The 24461-nt window shown below is 41.5% G+C and overlaps 2 protein-coding genes across 5 annotated transcripts; one reads left to right on the top strand and one right to left on the bottom strand.

Moving 5' to 3' along the window:
* Positions 1–328: 328 nt before the first annotated feature.
* dcaf6 (ddb1 and cul4 associated factor 6) lies at positions 329–18319 on the bottom strand. 4 transcript variants are annotated; one of them, XM_029492900.1, is made up of 21 exons: positions 17927–18319; positions 14939–15000; positions 12889–12981; positions 12083–12268; positions 11871–11984; positions 11109–11244; positions 10155–10366; positions 8635–8728; positions 7913–8032; positions 7433–7786; positions 6880–7086; positions 5495–5554; positions 4496–4706; positions 3966–4063; positions 3257–3656; positions 3113–3154; positions 2327–2465; positions 1771–1927; positions 1542–1630; positions 909–1014; positions 329–794 (listed from the first exon to the last, which is right to left on the bottom strand). In XM_029492900.1, the coding sequence occupies exons 1-21, from the start codon at positions 18012–18014 to the stop codon at positions 736–738; spliced, it is 3027 nt and encodes a 1008-aa protein (XP_029348760.1). In that variant the 5' UTR covers positions 18015–18319; the 3' UTR covers positions 329–735. The 4 variants fall into 4 exon arrangements, with proteins under 4 accessions (XP_029348760.1, XP_029348761.1, XP_029348762.1 ...); XM_029492901.1 differs by lacking the exon at positions 3113–3154; XM_029492902.1 differs by lacking the exon at positions 6880–7086.
* A 1385-nt stretch (positions 18320–19704) lies between these two features.
* Positions 19705–24274, top strand: mpc2b (mitochondrial pyruvate carrier 2b). Its single transcript, XM_029530390.1, has 5 exons — positions 19705–20067; positions 21761–21801; positions 22201–22285; positions 22742–22853; positions 23245–24274. Exons 1-5 carry the CDS (start codon positions 19974–19976, stop codon positions 23291–23293), a joined length of 381 nt encoding a protein of 126 aa, XP_029386250.1. The 5' UTR covers positions 19705–19973; the 3' UTR covers positions 23294–24274.
* Positions 24275–24461: the final 187 nt, after the last annotated feature.

Genomic DNA, 24461 nt, shown 5'->3' with positions numbered 1-24461 from the left:
AAAAACACTTTAATTACAGTTAATCAATTTTAAGAGTGAATTCTTTTTCATAGAGACAAGATGTTTTTAAATCCATCCCATTTTAGTGAAAATGTATATTCATTGTGGTCCACTGTGTCAGGAATTCCATATTTAAGTCTTGAATTATTTGAAAGTCATTCGTTTCTCTGTTAATCCGCTGGACACATACAGACATCTTTGAGATGCCATAACATCATAACTTTATTTTTGACAAATTCTGTAAAAGATTATAATTTAGTGACATAACTCCTTGAGGAACAAAACCTCAGCTTAGTCCCCCCCCCCCCCCCAAAAAAAAAAAAAAAAAAAAAAATTAAAGCATTCGCGAAGTTTGCTTTACTTAAAAGTCCTCATTCACATGCGTAACTGCTGGAGCAGCACATCAACATCTCAGAGCTCTGTGCTACAAATCCAAAAGGTCACACGTTAACACTGATCGAAGCTCACGCTCTCCTAACAAAATAATATTGCACTTAACATCCTCGCACACCATATATAGTCCTTTCCTTTTGCACTCACACATAGTTTATCCTCGTACAATAACATCAGTAAGAAAAGTATCTTAAAAAAAAAAACAAAAAACACAAGAGGGCTAGAAATTAGACTAATTTTCAAAAAGAAGTATTCTACACTATTCTTGTACAAATCTCTTTTTTTCCAAGTGCTATACAGCAAAAAGAAATAGTGTTTTCTTTATAATAAAACGCCAGCAGACTACTGCTCATCCTCATTTTCCTGGCCCGATCCTTCAGAGCGATCGCCTTCTTGTCGATCTACAAGTCAGAAAAGGAAAACATCAAAGAGAGTGACAGAAGGAAAAAAGTTAAACAGTCCTGAGAAAATCACCCCCACAAAAAAACAAAAAGGTTGGGTGAGCGAGTGTGTACCTGTTCTGATGTGATTAAGGGAGGCCAACATTCGGAGCATGAAAGACGCTGGGACTGTGATTGTATTTCGTGTTTCCTCAAGCATTAGCTCGTTCCGAGTTATTACCTTGACACCAGATAAGAAAGAGAAACTATAAAACTTGATTTATAACAAGAAGGGGGGAAAAAAAAGCTTTTGTCATAGAAAAGGAGGGAAAATCTTATTAGAATTGGGAATATTAGCATGTGCCATTTGTTCTTTCAAGTTTCTTTCATCATTTTACTTCAGTTAATGCAGATATTTAAAGATATTAGAAATTAAATGTGCATGTATGTATCCAGCAAGTGGCACCATATCAGTATTGGAATGAAAATGGAACTTTACTTTTACGTTGTTCTATACGATGATTCCATGTTTAAATATAAAAAAAGAATTAAGACTATAGTTTGGTGTAGCATACGGAGTAAAATGCTTCCTTTTGGAATGTGGTGAAATAAAAATATAAAACTTAACTACTTTACTCCACTTGGTGAATAAATGTGTTCAGTTCAGTTCGGTCCAGGGAACCGAGCAGCTAACGTGGCTCTAAACAAACCCGCAGTGACAAATGCTCAAAAACTATCTGCTGCCTTATCAGATCCTCCTCCTGTTACCTCGTCAGCGAGCACTCTGTTGAAAGATGGCGACTCTTCCAGTGGTGACCAAATTTTGATATCATAGTCTATCCCTGAAGAAGCCAGTACTGAAACAGACCGGAGAATGTTGGTGAAAGTTGGTGAAGTGGGAAACATAAGTGACAGATCTTGGTTGAGGGGGTATGAGGGGGTTGATCTGTGGTCCAGGAGGAAGCCAGACCACAGATCCAGCTGCGGTGGGACTCACTGGGGTCGAAGGGGTGCGGCTGCAGGCAGTTGACCACGTGGTTGTCAGCTTCAAGAAGCATTAGATGCTCTGCAGTGTGTCTGTCCCAGATGAATATGTGGCCACAGTCGGAGCCGCTCATCACAAAGTTGTTGCCCCAGAAACATGACTCCTTTATCTACGGAGAGATAAAGCCGACTTCAAAATTTAAAGCATTTAAAGAAAATTCAAAGAGAGTGATTCGTTAATTCACTCGCTCGCCTGAAATTGGGCAGAAACAAAGGGAAACAACCGTCCTGGCTTTTATAAGTTAAATCACCAGTATTTTTCTGTTTACATTCATGGCTTCTGGTGTTTATCTATCTGCTCAGAACTTCCCAATCCCCTAAGAACAAACATGTTTATGTTGGTATGTTTATTTGTTAACTCCAGGTATCAGCTTTGGCTGTTTGACTACAACTACAAAGAACCTGATTTCTGCCTTCTCCCCAAAATTGCAGAACTATTCCTTTAAGATACATTTTTCATAGCGGTTCTCAACCCCCATCGAACATGATGTAAGTGAGCTGAGCTTTACCATTGTCCTGGAATTACGGTGGCCCTTGTAGACCATTTTGACCGACGGTCTCCTGATATTCTGGGTCTCGCTCTCCTCCATCTCCCTTCTCTCTTTCCTTCGGCGAAACAGCTCCTGGATTCGGGCTGCCGCTGAACGTCTGATGAATACAACAAACACTAGCAGATGCAATTATAAAGCACACAAAACAAGACAGACAAGCCCATGCTGCCATTTCTTGTGCTTATGAACTCCATGCCTCGAATTTATGCTGCAGTGATCTTTTCAATGGGTAACAAGCTTCTTTTGATAAACAAAACTGGAAAGCAGCCACTATAAAACGGCAAAACACTCACCGGCTAGGTGGGAAATGAATTAAGCCATTAGCATTGTTATGCAAAGCCTTGTTCATTCAGTGTCTGTATTCAAACGCACGCACTCCGGTCGATGATGAAAAAGTTTCAGTTGATGTGGTTTTTCCAAAGAGGTTTACACTGCCGGGCTCCTTTCCATTACGAAGTCATGCACACATCTGTCATTCCCGCTTTTTTTCCCCGACGCTCAGTGGTGTAACATCTTCAAAACACCCACGCTGTAAGCGGAGTCAGCACTCACATGCTCGGCACTCTAACACTACAGTTAGCTGTGGCTTCATTTGTGTTTTGTTTTGTTTTTTTTGTGTGTGTGTGTGTGAAATGACACAAACCGTTATCTTCAAACTACACACTGCTGAGTTCTGTTGCATGTCACACACCTCACAGGTTAGATGCTTTTAATTGCTTTTAATCGCCAGTGCAAGGACTTTACCTGATCATCCTATCTCCTACTGCAGATCCTCTGGTATTAAATCTATATGTGTAGTGAAATAGTCAATGGCAAAGCATCACAAAGAATCTAAAAGACAATAACGTGTATTGAAACATTTGAGGACCAACACGTTGTCTGGCATACCTCTGTCCCTGTCCTCTGAGCCGCGCTGCTGGGATCAGAATTGGATCGTCATCGCTGTCATCAGAGTCCTGGTTTCCCCGTGCAGGCTGGCTCTGGCTCTGGCTCTGGCTCTGGCTCTGGCCCTCCCACTCCGGTGAGAGAGGGCCTCTCCACTGCGGCCCCCTTCCACACTGCCCCTCCGCCGCCGTCGGCTCCGCCCTCCTGCAGCCTCCCGATGTGTCCTCCGCGTCCTCCGCACCCTGCAGCTGACTCCTCTCCTGAGGGCCAGACACTGCTCCATGGCCCTCAGAGGAGGACCCTGCCCGGGCTGGAGCTGACGGGCTGGAGGAGCAGGAGGCGTCACATGGGGGCTCTGCAGAGGCGGCGGACAGACGCGGCTGCTTCGGGGAGTCGGAGGTAGCTGAGGGGAGACAAATTAAACATGTAGGGTTTTCAAAGATCCTATGTCATGTTCACAACTTTACAAACCAAATTAAATTAAAAAGCTGTCAAAACCAATCGACATCTGCTTTCATCTAACTTGAGCTTCACAGAGAGTACATTTTTATCTCACCCACTTGGATTAAGTTGTCTCTGCTGACATGTTCATAGAACAAACTTGATTTCTGATCAAACTTGTAACAGCTGCAGGGTGTCTTTGGCTTTTACTCTGAATGGGATATGAAACTACGTCAGGGAGCTTTCCTCCTGGATGAGCTGAGGTCCTCACCTTGCTCTGACACTGAGCTCTCTCTCTGACTCTCTCTGCTCTGAGAGGCCTCAGATGTTTTGGGGGCTGCGCTGCCCATCGAGCTGGATGTGCTGCTCCTGTAGAGGAAAGAAAACAGTGGCCCTCATTCATTTTTAATAAGAGAGAGCAACACTCAGCATTCTCAAATACTTTTATTAAGATTTTCAGAGTTTGCCAGGGAGCAAACTTTGAAAATCTGCCATCTCTGAAACAGAGGAGGAGCTGCTTCCTCCAGACTCCACAGCACGGCGGACAACAGATAAGGACATATTCTGCAATAAACATCACTTCATTTGCACTCCTACAGTTAACTAAACTGTTACAGTAAACAAAACCTTAGTCGTTATTAACCTGCTGTCTTTAATCTTCCTCTTTTCTTATTATTTTGTCTTACCTCTATGTGTGATTTTTTTTTTAATTATTATTATTTTACAGGCGAGTGAACTGACATTTCCCTGTACATTATATCAGTGACTTCAGAGAGCAGAGATCTACTGGGTGTCACTCACCACTCATCAGTGAAGTCCAGCTTGATGGTGCTGGTGGTGGTTCCCTCTGAGCTGTAGTGCAGGCTGAGCACCGGCTCCGCTGCACCTGATCGACTGCCAGTCATGGTGGCGGAGGATGAGGTGTTGTTGGTGGAGGAGGTGGTGGTGAGAGCGCTGCTGGTGGCTGGTGGAGACAGAGATTCACCAGAAGAACCTGCAGCTTCTGCTCCTCCTAAGAGCAGAGAGCAGAGAGAGAAGACACAGGCAAAGCAAACAAGGATTTATTAATGAGATTGAAAAAGCAATGACAGGCCCGTTGAACATTATCAATTTGTTTTCTGTTCAAATCAAGTGAGAAAGTTGCTTTATAAGCACATTAGTTATTAACCAGGGGTCATCCATCAACTAACAGAGATAGGAACATGCAGAGTTAATAACATGCAGCAGACAAAATAAGAGCAGAAAGAGGTGGACACACTGTGACAGACACAACACCAAGTCAAAGCCCTTGGAAGATCATTACACACACGCACACACACACCTCTGTGTGGCCACAGAGATTCAGCCTATCAAACACAAGGGTCAAACGGTTGATTAAAAAATAATTAGTATTAAAGCCTGATTATGAATATAATTGCTGTATAACTGTTGTCCTTCTTAAAACCAGGGCACAAAACCCCAAAGCAAGAGGATGTTAAAAACTGTTATACAATGTCAGTAATGCCACTTGGTTGAATTAATCTTTACCACTGATCACACAACCTTCAAGTGTGGGCATCATCAACGTAGATATTCAGATAGGTCATAGAGTGGATGCCACTAAATAACTTCTTTTATGTGTTGACAGAAAATGGAAAAAATAAAACGGCAGCTATGACGAAAACAACATGAAAGGAATTGAGGACAGATTGTGGAGAGGGCTGAATGAGAAAACAGTTTTTGTTTCTGAGGGAAGCTGAAGAGGACAAAGCGAGTGGCAAGATGGGGCAAGGTGAGGCTTGTTGGGGCGGGAGGACGCACCCTGCTGTTCATCAAGAGTCATGGATCCCAGCTGTTGGTTTACCACAGACGAGGGGGAATCTGGAACATAAATGACACCGGCTAAACATTGGAGAAAGAGGTCAAACCTGAGCGCTTACACAGTCAACAAGCGTTAAAAACTTCAAGTAAAACAAAAGTACAATCCAAGGCCAAGCAGGAGGAGCTGTAAAAATCAGCCAATGAAAAAATAAGCTTCATCTTTGATCAGGGAAGATCATTTCACATACTGGCGCTGCAGCATCAGCTTTTATATGCAAAATGAGCGTCGGATATTAGTGAGTCTGACCAAAAACAAGAGAATGACCAGTTCACACATGCTTACTACAGATGGACGACTTAATACATGAAGGGGCAATGTTACACAAGCTGAGAAATCACAATCCTCCAGATTTACTTATCGAAGTATAAACGAAAATTTAAGCCAATATATAAATATAATAAATTAAGCTTGTGTATTTTAGAGTTAGCTACGAGTAAAAAAATATTGAGGCCTGTTTTAAATTAGATAAAACTTTATTCTGTTACTCGATCACCAGCTTCAGTTACGTTAAACAATGTGTCCAATAAAGCCCCTTTCAGACAAAAGACCTCGTTACAGCGTCACAGGAAGTTAACACTCAGATTTCATGTCTGAGTCACTTTCAGTCACTTTCAAAAAAAAAAAAAAGTGGATTCACTGGGAAAGTGTCTCTAACATATCATGGTCACTAATTAAGGCTCCAGCAGAAATTTAGCTGCATCCCTGATGGAGCCTCTGTTAATAACGCAGATGAGGAAAAAAAAACAAAAAAAAAAAACACATTTTATTTATTCCACGTCTGAAAAGGGCTTTAGTTATGACTCAAGTCGAAGTGAGATCAAACCAAAGTGAATCATTGTGGCCACTAACTCAAGACAACTGATCGGGTGAGAGTGCTTCATCAAACATGGGTGAACAACCACATGAGCCAAAGCAGAGCTTCACGCACGTCAGCTGGTGCCACTCCAACAGACGAGGTTGCAGGTGAGAACTCAAGCAACAAGGGGAGTGATGGAATGAGAGCAACAGTGAGTGAAGGGCTGAGCAAACCATGGAGAGGCGACACAGTGGCAGCTACAGAGGTTAATAAGTACAAGGTGCATTATTGGAAAATGGAAAGAGGATCACTGGGGGATTAGTGGTCAGTTCTGGCAAGACTGGGTCTCTCTGGAGCCTGACTGTCTCTACAAACAGACATGTCTGCTTTGCCAACATAGAGGGGAAGAGTAAGATGGCAGGGGGAGGTGTGGGGAGGGGTGGGGCTCCAAGTGATCACCCCATATGGAGGGGAAGAGGGGGGCGGTTTCTGCAGGGTGGCGAGGGGGAGCTCGGAGGGGAGGGTAACCTGTACGGGGTAGAGTCTCAGCAGCACCAGCAGCACCAGCAGCACCACCAGCAGCAGAGGTAGCAGCTCTTTGTGACTGTCTCTCAGGGGCTGCAGAGGAAGCAGAATGTGCCGCTCGCTGACCCTGTCCTGGGGGGTCGGCCAGTCGAAGTAACCTCTGCAAACGCCTACACACTAAACTTATGGGCAGCCGGTGAGGACCATACTCTGACAAAGAGGCACAGGAAGAGAGGGAGAGTGAATGCAAGATTAAAAGACTGACGGAGGAGGATGTGAGGAGAGGATTGGGAGCAGAGTAAGGCGGCAAAAATATGAGGAGGAGAACAGGATGCTGAGGAAGAAAAGAGTGAAGTGAGGCGGCTGCTTGAGTGGAGTGGCTCCAACAGACACACACTCATACTCGGAGAGGAATTCCCCCTAATATTGAATGTAGGAAGACACATATTCACTGTACTAAAGAGTAAAATGTAAATTTCTGAGACTAATTTTGTAAAAAAATTCACAGAACAATCAGGTGAGAGGTGTGACTCTTCTTCATTTTTTAATATTTTACCTGAGAGTGCTGGAGTTTCTGAGGTCGGCGTGGCTGTAGGGGTGGGGGTCCCAGTCGTGGTGGCCTGACTCCTCTGCTCTGAATCAGGAGAGGATGTGAGGGGGGAGGAGGACGGGGCCGAACTCTCCACCGATGAGCAACTGGAAGGAGGAGGTGCTGTGACTGCTGATGAAGACCCTGAGGAGGAAGAGGAAGTGGATTTAGGCACCGGGGCAGCGGCGGCAGCAGCGGGGCCAGCAGGTACCTCTGGACCCTCTGTCCCCACAGGCCTCTCAGGGGCACTGGACTCCTGACTGGAGCCTCCTGCTGGGGCAGCTCGAGTATTTGATGCAGCTTCTGGACGGGCGGCTGTTCCTGAAAGGGAGAAATGAACACGTGGAACAGGTGTTGAATTATCAAAGAAAGCAGCTATTGTTCACAGATAAAAACTGCACCCCACTGAGGGCACAGTGTGTCTGGAGGGGGCAACAGAAGACTCACCTCGGGGTCGTGTCTGCGGTCGGGTTCCTCTGCTGCCCTGAGCCTCACTGGCCTCCTCAAACCAACGAGACAACATGTCCGACATCCTCTGCATCAGAGAGACATTTGGGCTCTGTTCCCCTTCAGGAGAAAGAGAAGCACAATCAAACATTACAAAACATCCGATTTAAGATTTCAAAGAGGAAGCTGCTGCAAGATTTTGTAAAATGTAGTCAAGACGATCATTATTGGTTTTTTCCTCTTTGGAGAGGAAATGAGACAGTTCACAAGTATAGACTGAAAGATTGAAGAAAAATGTGCCAAATTTCAGACTGAAGCGAACGAGAGGTTGATACTTTTGGGTGGAATATCCCTTTAAAACAGAAACTGATATTACCTGTGGGCACAGGTTGTTCAGCGTGCATCTCTCATACATTGTGTGCTGATCTAAAAATTTGAGTGGATTCCTGAGAAGCAGCGGTTTTACTATTGCCGATGAGATAGACAGCAGTTGTACGTGATGAACAGTTCCTCTTAAGTCTATTTCAGAATCTTTCACTTCATCATTTTGATGTGAAGTTAAATTGTTACTCGAAACAAGCGTCAAAAAATGTGTGGGCTACATTAAAAGGAGGGGAGCGTGTTTGTGACATTGTCTCAGTGGCCAGATCTATGAAGTGAGAGTTCTGCTTTAAAGCAGATGAGAAGCAGCACACACATCAATTACAGCACTGCGATCTTACCGTCTCTCTCCCTCTCACTCTCGGGGCGAGCTCGGGGTCCGGTGTCTGACCAGTCCCCTCGTAGACGGAGGCGCTTCACTGGAGGCTGCCTCAGCTGTGGAAACACACACACAGAAAGATTAGCAGTTTGTCAGTCAAAGCAATGTCAAAAATAGCTCAGCTGCCAGAGCAAAACACTGCTCGTCTCTGTCAATGCCCTCTTTAAAGTGTCCCCCCCACCCACTTAGGCTGCACGTCTGATGTTGCCTTCACTTTCCCGTCCCCTGGCTCGCTCTGCAGGGCGACAGGCTCAGAGCCAGAAATAGAAAGAAGGGGATCTTAGTGTAGACACTATCAACTGCTTCACTTAGGAAATATCATCAGGTCTGGACGTGGACTGGAGGTGGTGAAAAGGAACAGATGATAAAAGACAAAGGAGAATAAATAAGAGAGGAAAAGACCGTGAACAAATGGGGTCACAGATGCAGGAAAGAGGGGGAAGTGTAAGCCTTTACTTGGTTGGTGCCCACATGCCACCCCCCTCACCACTGAACTATTTTGGAGGATGGAGGAACACTGCTTGCGTCGTTGCTCTGTATTTGGAAAGGAATGTGTGTGGTAGTTGTATCTCGACACAGCTGAACTCGCCACAAGGCTTTGAAACGCTGACACCATGATCCAGCACATTCAGGTACACGTGAAGCCAAACACTTAATCTGAGCTAAAACGCTCCGGAGTGAGTCCTCAGCCCAGCAGCTATAATCATAGAATATGTGGGAGACAAATACTTGTGTTTAAGGTTTAAGGTATGACAAAATCAGTTGAGGGTTGTTTTTTTGTTGTTGTTGTTGTCCTTCATCTAGCCTCCTTGTCATGGTTTTTCAGGGTCATTTGTTCCCCTCAAAGCACTGCATCAGCCAGCACAGATTTAGCAGCAATGTCCGCAGTGCTCTCATAGTGAACAACAACAAGGTTCACTGTGTTTACAACAAACATTCCTTCACTGTGCCTTCCCTAAAAAAAAAAAAACACTGAATGAAGACGTCATTGTTTAAGGGTCGAGCCTTACCTGCTCAATAATCTCCCCTCAGATGAATATAGGACACACCTTACTGACTGATGACACTCTGACTGCTCCTCTTAATATTTGTCATGAGATCTAAACTTTTCTTTAACCGCAGTTCTTAAGTATTGACTATCAATAGTCAATTATATATTGACTTTCCAAATTGCGTTTTATGAGCAAATACCTGCAAAAGTGATGACAATTCCTATTCTGTGTTCAGGGAAAGCAAATGTTAATATACTAACATACTCAATTCCAGTTAAAACGAACCAAAATTGGGGCATCTTGAAAGTTATTGTTACTGAAGTAGTTGAGACATGAGTGAAAATGACAAAGCCTCAAGGTAACACAAGAGTCACACAAGTCTTAAAAGGTTTTTTATCTGTATCTGTATCTTTGAATTACCCTGGGTATGAATTGTGCTCTATAAATAAACTTGCCTCGCCTTAAGGGAGAAAATCCACTCTGCTCTTACCTCCTCCCTCCTCTCCTCTGACGGGCCCTTCAGCTCTCGGGCTTGGTCATCTTTAGGATCAAACAGGTAGATGTAATCAGAGGAGTAGCTGACCAACACCTCCTGACCGTCCTCGCTGTAGCAGAGAGACGTCACTCTGCATGACTTGTTGGACAGGTGAGCAGGAACAAAGCGAACACACATGCCTGTCGTTCCCCGGCCCGTGTAGTTACCTGAGGGGAAGAGAGAGTGTCAGCTGGGCTGTCTGGATTCTTTCAGTGCTCATGAACTTGCCTGCGAGACAGTTATGCTGTGAAGAACCTTGAGATCCTTTTTACCCCCTCTAACATCACTCCACAGGGTTAAAAATCATTGACAGCATCCAGACCCACAAAGAAACTCACCTCACTTGGCTATAATCTGTTAAATACAGTTATATTTTCAGTATTGTTCTGTTTTTGTTTGTATCTATTAACATTTAAAGTCACTGAGACCAAAACAGTAGATCGCATCAGACTTCTTTTAAAATACTAATCAATAGATTGAGGGCCAAAATACATCCAAACATGTCATGTCAACATATGTGGAGTTCTTTTAAATCAAGTCTCAAAACTTTTCTGCATGTCACTGTCTTCTAGTACCTTTAATTTATGGTTATCCTGTTTCTGGCTTCATTTGTTATGCCTTTATGTAGTTTAAAAAAAAAAAAAAAAAAGCACACTATTTTTATTTGAATGATCTTTGACAAATAAGATTTACAATCATTCTGTTCTCTTCATGTACTCATGTACACATCTAACAAACAGACATACCGGGACAGCACAGCTGCATGGGAATAAAATCCCAGAGAAAAATTTGGCTCATTAGTTACATTTTCCCTCTACAACATCGAAAAGGCATCATGAATCTACTATATTGACATAAATATGAAGGAAGACAAAGCTGTGTGAGTGACCTCTGCACTGAAAAGCCCACCTGTCGCTCTGGTGCCCAGCATGCGTCTGTCATAGATTCGCACCGAGCTGTCAGAGCAGCCCACAGCCAGATAATACGGCACAAGGGGGGAAATGGAAATAGATGTTGCAGCTCTGCGACAGTTTATCAGGATGTCCTGAAATAAAGGAAAACGCAATGTGGTGAAATTTAAAGAGGCAGCATTTTAAGTGAAACACTGAAGGATCAAAATATACATTCAGATGGATATATCCGGCTAACTCTGATAAAACCAGTCCAATCCAATATGAATTCATCTTCATCAAAAGATATGATGTTTAGTCATCATTTTTGTTTAAATTAAGTCCAACATCTTGTATAATAATTAGGAGAGGGAGGTAACAGAGTCTGGTAAAATCGTTTTAAGGTCACAGGTGACTGATCTCCAGAATGAAATTCAAGAAGATGCAACACAATCTGGGATGGTACGACCTCTCTCTTCTACTCACACATGCACGCCAAGAAAACTGTTTCTGAATCACTTCAGAGAGACATGGCAGCACTGACGCCAAACTCTTATCAGAGAAGTAGCCATAAAATGTTCAATATCAACTCCAGTGATCAATTCAGAATGCAAGTAAAATTGAAGTAAGCAAAAGTGGTTGAAAATTGCTCCATCGAAATGGAAATCACATCCATTTTTATTCAATTTCAATTGTAAGTAATTCAATCAGAGTCCACCCTCAAGCTCGATACATGTTGAGTGACAGACTGAAAGAAAAGGTATCTCTTCTGTGACCGTACATCTTTGCAGTCTTCTTTAGTGCAGCTCGTCTTTGTGCGAAGATCAAACCACCTCACTGTGCCGTCCTCCCCACACGACAGAAACGTGTAGGGGTCATTTGGTACCGTCATAATCTGACAACAAAAAGGAAAGAAGAGGGTTTATATTATAGAGAGAGAAGACCTGAGTGAGATAGATGTTATTTCTGGGTGACATGCTGCTGCTTCAGAACCTCATACGCTGTCCCATAATGGCAAGTGAACTGACACTGTCTGTTGTACTCAGGACTCTTCTCTGTGTGGGTGTAGTAGATGATGCCATCTCCAGAGCAGGAGATGATCTCCTGGTCGTTGGTGTGGGGCATAAACTTTGCACTGAAGATATTTGCCCGATGTCCTGATCGTATGGACTTCTTGACCTGAAGATGAGAAGCAAAAAGGCTGTTTACTTGGAGAGTCTCAGGAAGGAGGAACATTATATCCAAGTGCATATGAAAGTCTCTCTGACCGGAATATATCTTGTGCAAAAGAGGAAATTGGTTTTTGTTCCCTGAAAATAAACTCAGAAAAATTTTAATCAGTGGTTAAAGAGCAAAAAGAATCTTAACTCTGGTTCCCTTTTTTGACTTTTAAGAAAAATCATGAAAACATTTAGTGTGAAAATTTGGATCAAAGAAATGTTCAAGACATCAAGAGATTCTTTCACTTTTTCTGTGAATTTTTTTTGTTGAAAACAGGCAAAGGGAGATCTGATTCAGGCCTTATGACCCTTAAGCCCCTTACATCACTGTTAAATCCCAGACGTACACAAAATATACCCAACCACAGGCTTTAACCACCATTAGTCCTTTAAGGGAAAACCTCTGCAGGCGATCCCTCGTTAGAATCTGCATTTCTAAACATTTTCACACTTCAAGGCATCAGAAATTAGGTTTCATCTCCTGTCGACTCGCAAAGCAAAGCATTCCTGCACAAATAAAGTCAGACAATTTAAGTGGAGCTGTGTATAGCTGCTGTCACTGTTTTGATGAAGACCTACCTTCTTGTTGTACGGATTCGTAATGACCAGAAAGGTATCATCTGACCCTGACAAGATGTATTCTCCGGTGTCATTCCAGGATATAGTGTTGACCTGTGGAGAGACCACAGCTTGGATTTAGAGAAGTCAATATTGAAAACTTGGTTCGATCAATTAAAATGAATTAAAAGTTATTTAAGTAGCAAAGATATGCATTCACTCTCATTATTTTGGGAGCTATTTACACTTTTACTATGGTTTATAAAAGCTAAACCAGTTGTGTCACAACCTGGATGTTTGGATGCCTCATGAACAGCTGCAAGGTTAGAAAATGTAAAATTCCTCCACGGAATTGCAGAAATTTTTCAGAATTTTTTATTTAATCTTTGTTCTTTGCTTTTTGGAATTCAATTCAACGTTATTTATATAGCACCAAGTCAGAATCTTGAACTAAACAGAACCATAGGCTGAAGGGTCAGCGCAGACAAGAGGCTGGAACCACTGGTGCATATGATTAACTGAAAGCTACAATGAAAGGTGTAATGAACAAGAACACTCTAAAACTGCGTTCATTAACATTTAAATAACTGAACCTGATCTGGTCGCACAGTTCACATAATTCTAATCCATCAGTGGATCTAGAGTCCAAGCAGAGCACGGACCATTCACTTCCTTGTTTGCTGTTACTTTGATCAGCATTTCATCACCAACTATCCACGAGATATTGTTTCACCATCACCCTGTTGACTTTTCTACTGCAGGATCACTGACTTAACTCTGAGCTTTAATTGTGTTTTGTAACCGATTCAGATCAACGGATCCTTTTACTTCCATTTATTTATTTATTGATGTTGCAGCCAGTGATGTTTTTTGGTGAGACTCTATGAGGGTCTGAGAAGAGCAGACGGAAACTACAGAAAAATCCAAAACAGCTTCATATATGCAGGTGTCCAAAATGTAAAAGACGGTGAATGAAAAACACATGGTCACTTGGGCTGGTTTCATTATTAGTCAACTTGTTTATTTCTTTGTTTTTCCACCAATCTATAAATCAAACCAAAGGGCTTTTACATTTTAGTTTTTTTTTATACAAAATACAAGTTGAAAATAAATGTTTACCAGTTATTATTTTTGTGTTTTCTGGTGTAACTTTTCTCGTTTCACTTTATGTGTTTAAAAATGTGAATTTCTCTCAAGGGCTCAGTCATTTTATGGAGGAAATGAGACATAAAATGGGAATTCAGGAACCATCAATTTTGTCAGGCGTTCCTTTTTTTTTTTTTTAAATCACTGAAAAGCCATAATTGAATCCTTGCAGTAGCTCAAATCCTAGCACCCATCCTTTTCAGTTAATAGTCCAGTGTTGAGCCATCCATAATTGATGACCTGCTGAAGGTCTCCAGGGGATCAACTGCTGCACCATCCACTTTAATATACTATAATATAACTGACATATATTTGTTTGAAATTAACTGATCAACCTAATGATTAGGTTCTGTACAATATTATCTGCAACAAATATCTATTGCATGTTCCCAGCACCTTAAGGGAGGTCTTGAATTTACATAATAAAAATTTTAAACTACATTTTTAGGTTCTGCAACAAAAATGTAAATATCACTTGATAAATGGCTGAAATAATGCTACTTAAATAATTATAATTGGTATGTTTAAGCATTAATTAAATCAGTTTGCTGCCTTAAGTGGGCTACAGAACATATTTGCTTATACATGAAATAAACAGTTTATATATTCATAATATCAAAGACAAAGTATTTCTCTAATCCTTTTTCCTGCAGCAGATCTGATTTAGCTCTGGTGGGTATTAAACGGCTGCTCTCCTGGGGCTCCTGTGTGTGTGCTTGTTGTGGTGTTCTGGATGGACTAGCGGCCTGGCTGATAAGATGACAGGACGTGTGACCGTTATGTCAGCTTCAGGTTTCTGGGAGGCATTAACAACCTGACCTCAGGTCAAAGATTTGCTCCCTGTCAGAGACCCAGGCCTCACAAAGTGACGAGGAAAAGGTGTCAAAAAGTTTCATACATACACAAAAAGGTGAGGGGAACTTACACAGCCATCATGAACATTCAGTGTCGCTTCAAGTTTAAGCCTCTGCACAAATTCTCTTCTACCTGTGAAAAGAGAAAAATGTGATTTGTAGTAATTGTAAAGACTAAAACTCGAGCTCCTGTTAAATCAGCCTATAAATGCAAGATAATGTGTGTGACGGGCCCACACCTATGTGTAACTGTAATGTGTCAGTACAAAAATGTTTGTCTCAAAGTGTCAAGGAAAAAAGGACATTTTCTCTGTAGAAAAAAAGAAATATTTAATTTTCTGAATCATTTACTTGTGGAGTGTGTGGAGCAGCTTCAGGACGACAGTATCACTGACTCGAGGAGTCAGACCTGTCAGAAACCACCGTTTGCACATCGGCTCAAGGATCAATCTTACCTTGATTTTGATCAAAATTGGAATGTGGAGTTAATGGGAAACCTTTACAGGTGCTGATCAGCGAGTTTACAATCTCTGGGTTTTTATATCAACACAGAGTTATCAGGTGTTTACATGTCATGGCATCCTGCTTTCTATCAGAGGGCTTCAGAGCCCAGGATAAGGCCTTATTCAGGTTTCTCAAACCAGTCCACACATAACCAGAGTGATGCTTCCAAACTCTGATTACAGCCAGGACACACTGGGACTAATGAGCCGGCTCTGTGGTCAGTCAACTATGGTGTTATTCAGTTGAGACTACAAGGGCTGCTACTAACTATTATTCTCGCTGATAATTGCAAAGTGAACTTTGTTGTCAAGTCAAATTGCATCTCAAGCAGCAGCAAATTATTATTTTCACTGTTTTTAATATAGATACCTCATTAAATGTTTTGTAAATAAACAGCAAAAAACAAGAATTATTTTATAATGATGTAAAAACACTAAAGCTTGATGCAGGTGACATTTATTTAACAAAGTTTGTGAAATTGTAAACACTTTACTAATTATTTTATAATCTCTTCTCGCTCTCTTTTTTATTTTTATCCTTAATTATTTTTTAAAAACACTTTGAATTGCCCTGGATTGCATCTCAGCCTCAAAGCTTCAGTAAGTGGACTCATTTGGGTATTTTATTGGTAGATTAACTCTGAAGCCATGTCAGGATTTTTGTCACACATCTGTCCAAACTGCTTTGTTTCTGTTTTGCTCTCGCAAGAATTTCTGAATTTCTGACAACGTGCCACAAATAAGTCCTCAGTCATCAGAAAGAATGAAAGAAAGAAAGTAAACGCACAGCAGCCTCCATGGAAGTTCCCCTGGTGGAATTCATTGTAGACTATGTGTTGCTGCCCCCCCCCCCCCCCAGAGCTAAATATATCCTTCCAGAGCTGTGACCCACTCATCACTGCATGCGTGTACTCATACACAATAACAGCTTGAGCCATATCTCAATCATGCTAAATACTGCACTGACTAAACCCCAGAGGCCCCCTCCCACCTCCACAGGCTTGTAAATCTCCATCCAGCCACTGTCAGGTGCTGACTTTTTGACAGGACACGCTGCAGATGGGTCTTAAGGAGCTCTCTGCCTCTGCCAACGGGACTGTCCTCTATTTACCCCGCAGTCACTGCAGCTCTAACACGCTGTCCTCCTAATACGGAGACTCACAAAGACACAAAGAAGAATGACCGATATACACGCAGACATGTCTCCACTGGGGACTACGTCCGCAAGAACACTCAGACAGCGCGACAGCGTTGCCCTGGCCAGCTACACCTAATCCAAAGAACGATACCAGACTCAGCTGCCTCTCCACAATCAAGGATATGAATCACTCAGAAAACACAGTATACTGAAAAATCCTGGTCACACCTGGTCTGGTAAATAATTAGTGTCAATATTTCATGATCCTGTGGATTCAGTTCAATTTGCTGCACTGCTGTTTTAGGCTCTCCTGACAGAAGCACAGCAGGCAAGACAGGAAACTGCTGTATGTGTTGGGTGGGGGTGACGAACACTGATTTTATTTTTATTTTTTATTTTTTTAATCTGAAGATAATTACAATAAACTGACTATCACTGCCTATATACTCAGCTATGTTTTTTTCCAAATAGATATTCAACATTAATCTAAATAGCACTTTTATAATATGTTTTATTTAAAAACTTTGGTCATTCATTGTTCTTCAAAATCTATATTTAAAAGGTTTACCTGTGTATTGTCTTGTATTACCCATTTACTGTACTGTATTTATTTTTTTTACTTCAACATTATTTTTTTTCCTTCTTTAAATCAATATTATTAAATTAGATTAGAATTTCAATTAATACTGCTTTTTTGGCAGTACTTAGGGCCTCAGTGAATGTTAGTGGAGGTACGAACTGGGTTTGTGAGTAGGTTTTAATCACTTCCTTACAATACTGACTTTCATCTGTTTCCACCTCTGCTCAGTACAGCTCAGCCTTCTGGCAAATTATGTTTTATATTTGAATAACAACAAAAGTGTCTCTCCGAGAACTTTTGAGACTTTGAGCACGTTTTTTTGTTGCACATGGTTTAATTTCCACTGCACTTTCTAATGCACTTCCTAAATGCATTACACGATTGATCCAGGTTTTTAGTAGATTTTCAACCCATTCAAAGGCTTTACTTTAGACTTCAGTTGCATAAGCATATGGTGATGTAGCCAGCTTTGCTGTGCATTATCTGTCTGCACAAAAATCCTGTTATTACATCTTCGCTGAAATCCGTGTGCAAACCAATTTAATCTGTCCAAGAAGACATAAAAATGATCTTTTGGTGATCTGCAGCATCAGGGCTCACACATAACATTTAATCCCACATCTCCTCTGCTTTAGCTCTGGACTCCCTTACATGAGTAAATGAAACGTGCATGCCTCTGCAGGAGAAGCACGACATCCTTGTCATGTGTGAAAAAGCTTGGGGCACAGCCATGTTGGCTTCAGCTGTCAGTTCCTCAGGTTTCTGCCTCGGACGGTGATAAAACGACACATAATGTTCAGGTCGCTGTTAGCATGTCGGAGGTTTGGTCTGGTCTTACCTAAATAGTTGGTCCTGATGCTGTTGGGTTCGCTGTATCCAATTAAGCGTTTATTTACATCCCAAACCAGGTTGCCAGTGCAGGACATTGTGGCCAAATGTGGCTTTTAATTAACAATAACATTGAAACTAAGCTAACCCTTTCCTGTTGATGTCGCCTTTTCTCTACAGTCGCCTCGGTTTAACCACCGGGATCGGCCCCCGGTTGTCGGGACGGTACGGACGAAAGCTAGTCCCCGACTCCGAGCGTCCTCATCGCCGGTGGGAAGACTGGCGGCTCCGGTCCGGACTCTGCGGTCCAGCGGGGTGTCTGCGGACTGTCCCCCTGCTCTCCGGGCTGCTAAATGTCCCTCCTGTTAGCATAGCCTGCTGTATTTCTCCCCGCACACAGCGGTCAGCTGTGTCCAAACAACGCGATAAACACAGAGGCGCTCGATTTAAGGCACGGAGCAGCTGCAGGGGCGGAGTGCGCTCAGGAGAGCCTTAACAACACACAGAGCCTATTTGCTGGACTTTTGTTTAATTAAATTTTATTTTGTTGGCATAATAACCAGTATTATCAAACATTTTGAGCCTCTTGTTGTCTTTGGACATTTATTCCTCCAGAATTATCATTATCATTGTGATTATGATTATTCATTCATTTAACATGATTATTGAATATTGGAGGTATTTAAGCCCAAAAGTATTCCGCATATTGATGATACAATATAGGATAGTGCATATAAACAACTAAAAATTTAGGATGTGTTTGTTATGTTTTACAGTTTATGTGTTAGTGCATGATTGATAATAATCTATTTGACTTACTTCATACATTTGCCACTTGAAGAATTCAGTTTTGTAAAAATATTCTTATCCGATGGCAGTGCCCGCGGACGTAGTGCAATGGTAGAGCACATACTTTGTATGCAGAGGCCCCGGGTTCAAACCCCAGCCACAAGACAAACCATTGGCAGGCCTGTGCCCCGTCCTAAACCTGGCTGCAGCAGGAAGGACATCCAGCTGTAAAAACAGCAGAACAATCAGTCATGCAAGTCACAGAGCTCGCTTGTTGTGGAAAGAGGATGATAAACTAAATCCTATATGTCAGTAGACGTCAAGCTTGCATTTTTTCCCCTCATTGGTTGAAAAGTAAATGACATACGGTTCATTACGTTCACTTCATCAAGTAAGTAAGCTCTCTGCTTTGGTGATAGTTTGGAATGAATAGGTTGGGAGACAATTATGGGACAGGCAGCATTAACTGCTGTTTCAAGGACTACTACAAAGTCCTTGAAATTGGACTGCATTAAATGATCTGGGGTAAATATGCATTCACATATGCATGTCATCCCCTGAGACCTGGACTGATAAGTGGTATAGATGAAGGGATGCATAGCGGTGGACAGATTTCATTTAAATGTGTCTTCCCTTCCTTGCTTAAATGTTGATTCAGATTAAAATATTTACATGCAATGTAACAGTGAATTTCTGATAAAGGTGACTAGACTTAGTTATTATTTTGGATGGGGTTGGGTATACAGGAGGAACTTACATTGTATTGAACCATAAACATCATTACTCTGAAAGAAGAAGGAGGAGTTAAACTGTGACCATTAAGCTATTTTCCTTGACGAAAAAGTGGTGAGGGGACCGTTTGTACCCACCCGGTCCGGACGCCCAGGTGACCAAAAGAATAATACAATATCAACCAATCATATCGAGGCTCCCAACAGGCGGGCCAATGAGAACAGAGGGGCGTGGCCACGCCCCTCACGTGATAGGTTGCATCGCGGGGAAAGTCACCTAGTCGTTTCGGTCAGAGGGAAGCTACTGTCGGCTAACGGTGTTAGCATGAGCACAGAGCCGCCCGGCGAAGGTCGACAGTAGGACAACAGCATCCAGCTCCACGGCCACCGGCTCACCCAGCGCCCCTTCACCGCCTCATCTGTTCTCATCTCCGCAGGAGCCGAAGTCGAACGGGTTTCTAAAGCCGCCGGCTCTGAAAGGAAGACACGTCGCCGGGCTAGCTCTAAGTTTCTTCTCCTCGGGCTGAACATCCAGTCATGGCTGCGCTCAGAGCGTCATACCACCGGATCCTGGACAGGATCGAGCACATGCTGCCCTCCAAACTGAGACCTCTGTACAACCATCCTGCAGGTGAGCCCCCCCACCACCACCACCGGCTGGGTGTTAGCTCCGTGCAGCTGCAGGCCCCCCGGCTGAGGTGGAGGATAGGAAGCAGCTGCAGAGTGTACCTGTCCCCAGAGTCTGAATGTGGGTTTGCTCCGATTTAGATCAGTAGCTCGGTGTGTAAAGGTCAGCTGAGTTTATAGCAGGAAAAGTATGCAAGTGTTGTCTACAGGCAACAAGTTTATTGTAGTGTGATGGTGTGATGGCGGTATGAAGGCTGTGCCATCGAAACAAAGTGTCATATTCAGCACGTTGCTGGCTGATGTTATTGACTGACACTGGTGGCTTACAGCTCATGGTGACAAATACAAGGTGAAATTAAGATAAATGATCAAACTCCGAGCAGTCACATTCAGTATGATGTGGAGATGAATTCTGGCTCGTCTCCTGATTATGGTCTGTGCTTGTGCTCAGAAATCCAACTGGGCTGTCAGTCAAGGTTAGTTTTATCTGCAAAAATCGGTTCAATACCACTCTTTAAATTATTAACTCAGCATGTAATATTAAGAAAGCAAGAAATATATTTCACAAATTCAGATGCTCAACCTCATATTGAATACAAATAAAAAACAAAAGCTATGAATATTCTGCTGGAAGGAGGAAATGTGTGGATTTTGGCTGAATTAAATTACTTATATATCTATAACAAATGTAATTGAAGCTCATTTTCTGCAGTTATTGCAGTAACTATCCAGTTAATCTGCTTGATCCACCTTTTGTCTGAATTTCTTGCAGTCATCTCTTATTCAATGGTTACAAACAGCACCGTAAAAAGTATATTTTTTGATGTACTTTATATAAAAGAGGCGAGTCTAAATGAAGCAGAACAACCTTAGAGGTAGAAGAGCACAAGAAAGGATTACATGTCCAAATGTTTCAACGCTAACCCCTAACCTTCATAACGGGAGAGATCACTGCAGTAGACTGCATTATTACCTAACAAACGATGTGTTTCTCCTGTTAAAGTACACACACACTGTTTCTCTTTGACTCTGACTTTAAGTAGAGGGCATCTGGGCGTCATGTGGGACAGTCTGATCATTGTTTTGTCTGCACAAGGGCAAACAAGGACTCTGTGAGCAGGTGTAAAAGGGCCATGACAAAGGGATTGTGTGTGTTTATTTACAGTCAGTTATGTATTATCTTCCTGATGGTGTGACATTCAGTGTCAGCTTTGGAATTTTTTGTTGCCCAAAAGCAAAGATAAAGAGTTTGAGAGGAGCTCAGTTATACTGTACCATTGCTAGTTTCTAAATTGTGAGAGTTCACAGCTAACAATTGTTGACAAATCTTTCAATATCAAATTTATTACAAAAATATTATTACATGATGGCAGTAGACTTTAAACTAACAGAGTTTTCTATTCTTCCTTACACTTCTTCTATCTGTTGAAAGAAAATGACCTCTTTTAGTCCTTTTTAAGTAGGTTTGTCTTAAGTATCTGTTGCACTGTTCAGGTCTGATCATCTATCGAGACTCAGCGTTCATCTGTAGACTCATTCAAATCTGAGCCAGCAGATAAATTACCTCAGAGAGAAAACCATGTAGTGAAGCCAAATAGTGTAACACGATATCAATTGTTAGAACATGTTTCTGAAATGGAAATTAAATGGAATTGAAACATTTTTGATGTATTTTATGTGTTTGTTTTTTATTCCAGGACCTAAAACTGTTTTCTTCTGGGCCCCTATGTTTAAATGGGTGAGTGCATTTCACAGTTTTTCCTCTTCACCTTTATGTACATGTACAAGATCCCAACCTTTTCAAGAGTTGTTTACTTTTGATCAGCTTGCAAGTTGCAGCTACTTAAACCAATGATTTAAAATAATTTAGAACCCTGTAGATATAGAATCATGTAGACATCAAGAAAGCAAAAAGTACAAAAACCTATTTTATTTTTTTATTTATTATTATTATTATTATTTTCGTGGTGGTGGTGTCTTTGTTTTAATCATCCCAAAAGTCATTTGGGGTCCTGACACAAAGGTCTGTGTAATTTGCTTATCAGTGTAAACAAATTAGTCATTATGTTGTAGATATGTGGAAAAAAAATCAAAACAGGTTTAACAGGGTAAAGAAACTCTGTTTTCTTCTCTTCAGGGTCTGGTGGCAGCTGGTCTGGCTGACATGACTCGACCAGCAGAAAAACTCAGTACCTCCCAGTCTGCAGTGCTGACAGCCACAGGTGGTACAAGGTTTTAATTATATTCATCAGTGTTTCAGTTTGAAATAGAACAGAAGTTGTGTGATCTATAACTGAAACAGTTTTAAGCTGGGGTTTCCCTTTCTGTTGTGTCAAATGAGTAAAATTAAAGGAGAAGAATGTTTTTGTATTTATGTTCCGATTTCATTTTATATTAACGGAATAAAATATTGAACAATACCAAAGATGTTCCCATCATCAACTTTCATTCATCGAGTTTGAATTCTTAATTTTTATGTATCGTTATTCAGCTCAATATTTGAGAGAGAGGGACCAAACTGTGTTAAAGGCCACCTGATGCTTCTGCTTTTTCCATATGTGTCTTTCAAATAATCTTATGTTAGCTTTTTGCCAAAATATAGACCTTGTTGTCACGAGCAGCCACTGGTTCAGCATTAGGGTGCATAACCTTTACCCTTAAATGTCCTTTTCCATCAGGGCTCATCTGGTCCAGATACTCGCTGGTCATTATCCCGAGGAACTGGAACTTGTTTGCCGTCAACTTCTTTCTCGGCACCGCAGGAGCCTCCCAGCTTTACAGGATCTGGAGGTTTGTGGTGAATTTAAAGCGAATATAGCTCACTTATAGCAGATGAGTTAGTGGCTTCTGTCAGTTAAAACTGACCTCATATTCTCTCATGCTGATTAATGTGAAGGAGTCCAAGATAAATAAACAGTACCTTTCAATTTAAAGTCTTCCTAAATCATTGCTGACATGAAATCATAGAAACAAGTTAATATTTCATGAAGACCGTTGCAGGTGCAGCAAGAGTTGGAATATGAAATATAATATGTATAACACATTAAAAGGAAGTCTTTGATAGAGTCCCAGAGCCTCAGATAAGACTTTCCTGACTTTTTCTGACCCTCCTTCACCACCAAAAATGCAAATGCAGATTTTCCTCGTAAAATTATTTTACTGATTTTTATTTCTTCAACAGGTACGAGCAGGATAAGAAGGCACAGGATAAAGCGGCTGCAGAGTCCTGAAGGCTGCAGTGGTCTATAAGGGGGACTTCAGACCAGGACTAACCTGCCCCATCACATCATCCCACAATGTTTCCATTGCATCCATGCCATAACCATTACTATGCCACATTCAGCCTGTTGTCTCTGTTGGAAATGTGCACTTTTCCTTAAGTTTCAAATTTCCTCAGGGTGTTGAAAAAAATGTAGAAAAAACAGAAATAAACTAGACAAAGGTTTTTTTTTTTTTTTGTTTTTTTTTTTAACTGTAATCGACACACTCAAGAACGGTGGTCATCAACGCACAAGTATTGCTTGTTCAACAAGTGATATGATTGTACTTTGTTTGGTTTGAGTTCATTGACATGTCCTGAACTCTTTTTCCATCAATAGTTTTCAGGTGTAGCAAATCAGTACTTCATGCAATAATTTCCCAAAAATGTAACTTGGATTTGTGTTTGAGTTCAAGGAATGTTTTCAAATGAAATGTAAACAGATGCCATCATATTTCTGTTGACTTATTTATAACTTGATTGACAGTTGCACCATCTTGTACCTCAGTGATTATTAAACCATTCTTGATTACCATGTAACAATTCCTTCCATTTTAGTGTGTAAGAACAAATTTTTTAATTTTGATTAACTTGATTAGATTTTTTTTTCTTGCAGTCAAATCTGTTTAGAAAGATGCTGTTATGTTCTGATTTTCTATCATGAACACTTCCACCAATGCACGTGTCTGCATCAGTGGAGCTTTGTTACAAAGGCCAACCAGTAAACACTGGTTCTGACACAGTAACACGCGCTTTAATAAGACCTGCTTTTGATTCCTGTTTTTAGAAGTGTTTGTTACTTTGCCAGTTGCCTCACTGAATAGTTGTGATTTTAGCAATAATTGGTGTAATTACTATGAAATCTTTATCTGCTGACTGAACAAATGGCACTTTTAAAGTTGATTATGGCTTCGTGGCTATGTAATGCTAATAAATTTGGTTTAACACCTGCGCTTGATTTAATCCCGTCTGATATATGGGCCACTTCTTTTCTTTTTTTAATCCGGACAGAAAAAGGATATCTGTGCTGCCGTCAAAGGCCCAGCACAAAAAGACTCTTTAAGCATGGATGAATGACGTGATAAAATTTGTAAAAAATTGTGCAAAAAACCAAATGGATGGGTGGAAGGGATGCGTCA

The sequence above is a fragment of the Echeneis naucrates genome, chromosome 21 (assembly GCF_900963305.1).
Source record: "Echeneis naucrates chromosome 21, fEcheNa1.1, whole genome shotgun sequence".
NCBI classification, from domain to species: Eukaryota; Metazoa; Chordata; class Actinopteri; order Carangiformes; family Echeneidae; genus Echeneis; species Echeneis naucrates.
The sequence above is the reverse complement of the archived record's forward strand: the minus strand, read 5'-3'. Positions and strand labels throughout refer to the sequence as shown.

Excerpts from the sequence above, each read along its gene's own strand:
- dcaf6 (XM_029492900.1), bottom strand. The coding sequence starts at position 18,014 with ATGTCCTGCACTGGCAACCTGGTTTGGGATGTAAATAAACGCTTAATT. Across the intron at positions 12,269-12,888 it reads CGAATCCGTACAACAAGAAG|GTCAAGAAGTCCATACGATC; the intron begins GTAGGTCTTCAT and ends TCTCATCTTCAG. Across the intron at positions 8,033-8,634 it reads GAGTGAGAGGGAGAGAGACG|GGGAACAGAGCCCAAATGTC; the intron begins GTAAGATCGCAG and ends TTTCTCCTGAAG.
- mpc2b (XM_029530390.1), top strand. The coding sequence starts at position 19,974 with ATGGCTGCGCTCAGAGCGTCATACCACCGGATCCTGGACAGGATCGAG. Across the intron at positions 22,286-22,741 it reads TGCAGTGCTGACAGCCACAG|GGCTCATCTGGTCCAGATAC; the intron begins GTGGTACAAGGT and ends CTTTTCCATCAG. Across the intron at positions 22,854-23,244 it reads CAGCTTTACAGGATCTGGAG|GTACGAGCAGGATAAGAAGG; the intron begins GTTTGTGGTGAA and ends TTTCTTCAACAG.